The sequence below is a fragment of the Lepisma saccharinum genome, chromosome 5 (genome assembly GCF_977018435.1).
Source record: "Lepisma saccharinum chromosome 5, izLepSacc3.1, whole genome shotgun sequence".
Taxonomy (NCBI): Eukaryota; Metazoa; Arthropoda; class Insecta; order Zygentoma; family Lepismatidae; genus Lepisma; species Lepisma saccharinum.
The window spans coordinates 37,055,997-37,063,524 of NC_139233.1; the positions used below are offsets into that span (position 1 = coordinate 37,055,997).

The window sequence follows — 7,528 nt, forward strand, 5'->3', positions numbered from 1 at the left end:
TCATCCAGTGACGTCACTAGATAATTGGGATGGGGCGCAAGGGTGGATGAAAGATTTTCAGATGGCTTCTCGTGGCTGCTAAGGCTTTCTGTTTCTAACATATACTTTTTGTTTCTTTCTGCCTCTATTCCTATCTCTTCTTTCTTCCTTCCTTACTTTCTTCCTATCTGTCCGTTCCTTTCTTTCTTTATTCCTCTTTTTCTCTCTTACGTTCTTCCTCACATCGTTTCTCTATTTTCTCATTCTCTCTCTCCCTCCCACACTCTCTCCCTCATTCCTCTGTTTCTCTATCTCTTCCATCTATCTGTGTTCCTTACTTCCTTGAACCAGGAATCCATGACCCCGGTCAAGATCTTTCACAAAGACATTCGGTCCTTGTAAGGACCACCAAATCCACAGCAGACCGAAGAGATCAGTCCGTCTCTCTCTTGTTCTCTCTCTTTGTCCTTCTCTATTTCCCCCCTCTGTTTTGTTTTCTCTATCTTCCCCTTTTAATTTATCTGTTCACTACCTCCTACATTATATCCTTCCTTGTGTGTGATTCTTCCTCTACTTTAAACGATTCTGAATATATCTCATATTGAAACGCATGGATGGCCGGCCACTTTCAGACGGAAGTAACTTGGAAAACGAACTTTCAGAAATAAATGCAACGTTTCATATCAGATTATGAACACAAGCTGCATATGTTGCTTTGGTGTCGCTCGGACTGGTCCATTTTCTCAATAACGTGCATCGTGTCACTTCGGTCTGTTATTCTCATATTTATTTAATTGTTGTTTTAAGTTCACTTTATGCACAGATAGGCTAATCGGGATTGGAACTACAGTTTAAAGTGGGACCCGAACCAATATGTGCATCCACCGAGTATCGAACCCGGGATCCTTTCATTACACGACGACGTTACTTCGGTCTGTTGCTCCCTCCATTCTAGGGACCCATGTTGCTTGTCACTCCTATCTGAAAGTTTTCTGAGGCTTATTTTACAATAAGTTACAACCCACTCTAATTTCCCTGGTGGCAACCCCACTGACCTGGCATCACTTTTGACAAAACGCACGGCCATGAAAATAGGCGACCGGGTAGCATGTGGGAATAGCAAAGCGAGAGCGGGACAAACGTCGCTGGTTTCCGTGCAGTGTGTGGCAACGTCAACCGGGCTGCGTTGCCTAGTTCGAGCGTGAGGCAGACCTCTCTTTCCGGGGCACTTTTGTGCCATCCCTGACCTTTCGAGCAAATACTGCCAGTTTGTATCACATGGATTACAAGGACCAACTCCACAACGAGATATTTCATTCTCTTAAAACTCCGAACACACCCGGTTGTGTTCCGACGTGGCAACTCCCCGATGGCGCAGTGGTTGCGTCGTTGCCTGGTTATCAAGGTGACCCGAGTTCGATACCCGGTGGAGGCACATGGTGGTTCGGATCCCACTTTAAACGGTAGGTCCAGTCCCGATTAGCCTTACTGTGCATAAAGTGGACTTAAAACACGAAGTCAAAAAAAATAAGTCCGACGTGGCAACAGCGCGAACGTCTGCCACCCGCCTAATTTCATGGCCGTGTGTTTAAGTTGTTATTAACTGTGCGAAGGTCCAGTCCCTATTGGCCTATTTGTTCATTAAGGAGACTAAAACAGAAATCAAGCAAAAAAATCAAACTTCCGAGTAAACGCACTAATCTTCACACTTTTCCCCGTGTGTGTGTTTTTGAGAATATTTCATAGATTTTAAACGAAAAAAGATCTATTACAAGACTTACCTGCTGAATCCAGCTGCTTGATAGCAAAGATGAAGCACAGTATTACATACCACATCCTCAGAGCAACTAACAACCTTCTTTCTTTTGGCTAAGGAAGATATACATCTTCATGTCTAGCCAAGGTCACTTTTTCCCTCCTCCCTGCCGTTTGACCCAAGGCGCGGGAAGATCCACGTGTTCGCTCTCACAGTCTCATCTCTAGGAAATACGGTTATTGAGACAACAATGTGAAAAGTCAAGACATAACATCCAATTTTTATGATTGACACATAAAGAGGAGGGGACACTTTTTTTAAGAGGAGGTACGGGAAATTTGAATTTTGTTTGTTACATAAAGGGATTTATGCAGGTTGGTGCGTTCAGAATATTTGAATTTGAATTTAAATTTTCGAGTGCGTCAGAACTTAAAGGCTATTTTGCACCCGTCACGTTATATGGGGTCCAGCTTCCTTACCTTATCCAAAACATACACAAGAACACAATAGTGCCATAACTAAAATAGCTTAATATCGTTAGCTAAAATATTAAAACATTCTGACCGGTTAAAAGCCGAGGCTGCAAATCGGCACTCATGACTAGGGCCAGGGACTTTATGTCCTATAAAAGTTTAAAATAAATATGTATGTAATTATGTTATAAAAATGGAAAAATACAACCTCTGACAATAAAGTTCGGTGAATGATCCTGAATATCGAAAGTAGACGAATTCTTGATGAAACCTACCTTACTGTCCTTCGAAGTAGTCCCCTCCCATGGCTATGCACCGTTGAGAACGGCTCTGTACATGTCCTGGAAACTTTTAGAAAATATTCGTTCGGGATGGTGTTCAAGACCCTTGTCACGTTCCGTTGGATGTCCGGAATATCCTCAAATCTCTGACCTTTCAAAGCGATTTTGAGGCGTGGGAAGAGAAATAAATCTGGAGGATTCAGATCCAAATTTCTTGCAATGCATTGCTACAGAGGATGAGAGCTGGTGTGTGAGATACAACCCTGAAACGAAACGACAAAGCATGGAATGGCGTTCCCCTGCATCAGCTCGTCGGAAGAAGGTCAAGGCGTAAAAATCTCGCATCAAGACGATGCTTATCACTTTGTTTGACAGTGATGGCATGATCCACAAGGAATTCCTGCCGGAGGGAACAACAATTTTTCCGCCTTGGCCTTCTTCCGACGGGGTGATGCAGGAGAACGCCATTCCATGCTTTGGCGTTTCGTTTCAGGGTCGTACCTCACACACCAGCTCTCATCCTCTGTAGCAATGCATTGCAAGAAATTTGGATCTGAATCTTCCAGATTTATTTCTCTTCCCACGCCTCAAAATCGCTTTGAAAGGTCAGAGATTTGAGGATATTCCGGACATCCAACGGAACGTGACGAGGGTCTTGAACACCATCCCGAAAGATGCCTTTTCTAAAAGTTTCCAGGACATGTACAACCGTTCTCAACGGTGCATAGCCATGGGAAGGGACTACTTCGAAGGACAGTAAGGTAGGTTTCATTAAGAATTCGTCTACTTTCGATATTCAGGATCATTCACCGAACTTTATTGTCAGAGGTTGTATGTCACGAAAAATTAAAAATGTCAGAAAAATTCAGAAGTATCCCCAGTAAAGCCAGAAATATGCACAACAGTACTTTCGAATGTCTCATTATACGGAATGTCAGTATCTTCCAGGGAAGACCGACTACGATGGGGGTGGGGTATTAAATGAAGTCAGAATCCCTTTAAACATATAACGTAGTGGGAAAATACTGACAGTATATGTATTGTGATGTTCACTGCAATTATCCAAAATGTTATTTGCTATTATGTCAGATTTACACCTTTGTGAAAAGTAAAGCATAATTGGCAGCTCGCTATAAAAAAGGGGGTATTTTTGTTCTGTACTAGTGGGTAAGAAGATGACATCTGCTTTAATTTCTTCGTTCGTAATTTCCTTACCCTTTAATCGATAATATGAACTATCCGTTGCGCTAAAGGTATGAATTATAAAATAAAAATTAATAAATTTTAAAATAACCGATTATATGCAAGACAAGTACGAAATTATACAGAAATATGTCTTATTACGAGAAAATTGAAGAAATATGTTGTAAAACACGAAATTGGTAAAATATGTCAAAATATGCCTTATCAACTTTGTCTATTTCGACTGATTTTCATCAGATATGTAAAGATCTCACCCCAGTATCCGATCCGATGCCAAATAAAAATATGTTATAACATAAAGTTATGACACACAAGAACAAAATACATAACAACACACATAATTATACTGGCCATAGTGACAGTCGCCAGAGCCTCATTAGTCTATAAAATGCAGTCCAGGGTGTACTACGTGGAAGTGAGGTTGACTTTTGAGCGCCTTAGCAGAAGGCCTCTTACACCCCCGTTCAGAATATTCAACGAATATATGACGTCAGGTAGGGTCTCCATGTTGGAGCAATGGTAACTCTGTCACCTTGTAATTAAATGATCTCGGGTTCGATTCCGCTGGAGGCATGTTTCAGAATGGTTCGGATTCCACTTTAAACTGTAGGTCAAGCGCTGATCAGCCCATCTGAACATGAAGTGGATTCAATGCAAACTTTAATAATGTCGCTTAATGCCTTTAGAGTTGAAGAATAATTTTAATATTTTCATGTATTTTTGTTTTATGTTACGTTAACCTTAATTAAAAAAATACACTCCAGAGCTGTCTCTGTGTGCAAATTTGTGAACGACTCCATTTTTGCCACATAAAAGAAACCGAATCCGAAAAGTACAATATGGGAGCCACCTGCATGTATTCACCTTGACATTGTCGTACGCGTATGTACTGATCTGTCCAGTGAGATTCGTGAGGATTTAAAAAGGAGGTTATGTATACCTACTATAAGAAAGAAAAATAAAGCAACTATTACGGTCATATTCAAAACTAAAGTGGTAGATGTTTCAAGGAAATATGTTCAATAGGTTGAGCGTTATTATGCTAGCTGCCCCACTAAAGCGTAGGTGTGGTTTATTTACATGATAGCACGATAAAGTGCGTATTCGCGAATTCGCCGTATGTGCGTGTGGAGTAGAAAAGATGATTTGCTTTCGGTGACACAAGTCACAAATGTTACGGGATAAGCTAATCTACGAAAAATTATTAATTGTATAAGAATTTCAAACTCAATTTACCTACTTCAGGATTTCGTATCTTGCAATAATCTTCCGTCTGCCAGATAGGTTTTTCTGCAAAGAACACTAACAAGATAAACGGATTGAGAGAATTCTGTTTTATTTTCTATGCAGCTTTCTTTTCCTTCTTCGATAATATTAAATGGTAAACTGTGAAGGCTTGCCTCAGAGCATGTATAAATATATTTAAATTCAATGGGATTTGGATTAATAAAAGTTGCAATTTTTCACGCCTTCGGAGAAAAGTTTACGCAGAATTCCCGAAGCCAATAATTCACGCAATATTCTCATTGAATAGTTACCCTGGTATTGTGCAGCAAATTATATACATACGTAATTCATTTTTCATATCAACAAGTAACTTTTGATAATAGCACAAGTATAGTATTACAATAATTTGTAGATAATTTTGAAAATGATGTACGCAAATGAAAATTTGGTTAGAAAATTATTATTTGGTTTTTAAATATACCTATTAAAATTGGATTGTAGCTAATCAGTATTTTTCAGGAATTTTGAACCATTTTAACTTGTTTGGAACGTATTTTAGGATTTTTCGATCCTAATTTAAGATTTTTAAAACATTTTAGGAACCTGAAAGCATACATTTTAGTAGATAAATATCCAAGTTCTAATGATTACAACCCTACAGCAGATGGGAATCTTGAATACTTAAACATTTATTTGTTGTCGAATAACATATAAAAACGTATAATAGTTTTTTTCCACAGAAACATAAGTAAGCAAATAAAAATCTCGGTAAATATGATGATGTACTCAAGTCGGTATAATACTTTGCCATTGACAACATGCCAATGGTCCAGGGTTCGGTTTTCCTTTGTTAGAGACTTTTCTTTCTCTAACAAAGGAAAAGGAAAAGATAACAACTCTTATCCTCTTCCCCCTTTTATTTTCACTCGTTTTATGTCTTCCGTGTTTATTTTTGGATCTTCAGTTTTTCACCTATTTTCTTGTCTCAGTCCTTTCATACTTTTTTCCTTATTTAATTGTTCTTTTCCTATTTTTTCTGTTTTGCCTTCTCTTTTACACCCTCTCCACTTCTTTCACATTGTCCCACTCTTTAGTTCATTTCATTTTTCTCCCCCTCTCTTGCTTCTTACACACACACACACACACACACACATACATAATACTAGGGCTCAGCCGATACCACTATGAACTGATTCCCAGCGATACCCGATACTTGAAAAAGAAGTTCAAAAAATTGACTAATATTATTGATTGGGTAATCGACTGCAATTACAAGCATCAATTTATCAGTTCTGCTTTATAATATTCCAGAATTACATCAGAATATAAAAATACCTGTTATGTAATCCCAAAATAAGTTTCTTCACAAAATGTTTGTAGTACAAAATCAATTGAACCTTGGAATGTTGCATAACTGCCAGGATAAATTGGCTCCTCGCTAGTGTCGCGCTGCATCTAAACGACGAAAAAGTATCGGCCAGTATCGGAAACCGATACTTTCCGTTACCGGTGTATCGGTATCGGCTGATCCTTCGCTTTAATTTCTCGCATTTTCTCTACTTCTCACCCGTTTGTCGTGCTTCTCTATTTCCCTATCTTCTCTTTTCTGTTCATTTTTACTTATTCCCTTTTACTCTTCCTTTTCATACATTCATATTGGCCGTAAAAATGAAGTCATTATGTGTTCCAAAGAAAATTGGGCGGATTTTTGGTCTTAAGGAAATTTTCTACAAATCCCACGCGTAGGTATAACGACTTCACTGTTGGCCTTGTGGAGAACGTTGTAAAGCCTAATTGAAATGCGCTGTTGGAACTTTCATGACACTAACGAGACAATAGTTCTCACCAGCGACACCTAATTGTTGAAGGCCATCGTACAAAATACTTCCGCCATTAACCCACGGGCAAAAAAGCACGGGAGAAAACTAATGTCTTTTCCCGCATGTCAACTTGTGACATTTGCTACAGTGTGTGCTCGATTACTGGATTAAATTACTGAATGACGTCATTGCTGTGCAATAAAACGTTGTTAAAGTTTTTGCTTGTTCACTAGACAGGGTGATCCATAAGTCAGTTGACAAAAAAATAATGTAAACAGGATCGTTTAGGCCTTACATTAATTAGGCTTGTCACCTCAACGGCACCGTCTTCTGAATCCTTGTAAGCGTGTTTTTAATTTGTTGATGACTGTACAAAACATTGCGCTACATCCTCAAGATTTTCTTCTGTATGTGACGGTTTTGTTGCTGTATAAAAGAATAATTTGCAACGTCCTCCAGTATGTACACCAGTCGTCACAAAGTTAGTCCGCTACTCCTTTAGTCCGGAACATGAAAATCTTTGTAAATCATCAGAGCTTGCTGGGTAGAAAAGAAACACAACATTGTTTTCAAAGTTAAACGCAGTTTTATAATCGCGTATATTTGCTAATCACTTACCAATAAAACACTAGAACATTCATTACTAACGTTGAGCAATTCACTCACATATAACGAAAGTCAAATTACATAATTAATTGTTTACTTTCAACTTATCGGCAAGAAGAAAACTCGAAAACCCAAAATCTATACTTCAATTCTCTCCGTTTCCAAGTTCTTATTGATTCTTCC

General features: G+C 38.8%; 1 protein-coding gene across 1 annotated transcript in view; it reads right to left on the reverse strand.

Annotated features, from left to right (window-relative positions):
• LOC145987988 (uncharacterized) overlaps nt 1-5,000 on the reverse strand; it is a 108,910-nt gene extending 103,910 nt beyond the window's left edge. The window contains exons 1-2 of the mRNA XM_083122827.1: nt 4,933-5,000; nt 1,761-1,958 (exon numbers count right to left, since the gene is read on the reverse strand). Coding sequence (XP_082978953.1) covers nt 1,761-1,815 — 55 coding nt within the window. The 5' untranslated portion in view covers nt 1,816-1,958; nt 4,933-5,000. The remainder of the gene's footprint in view (nt 1-1,760; nt 1,959-4,932) is intronic.
• Between the last annotated feature and the right edge of the window lie 2,528 nt (nt 5,001-7,528).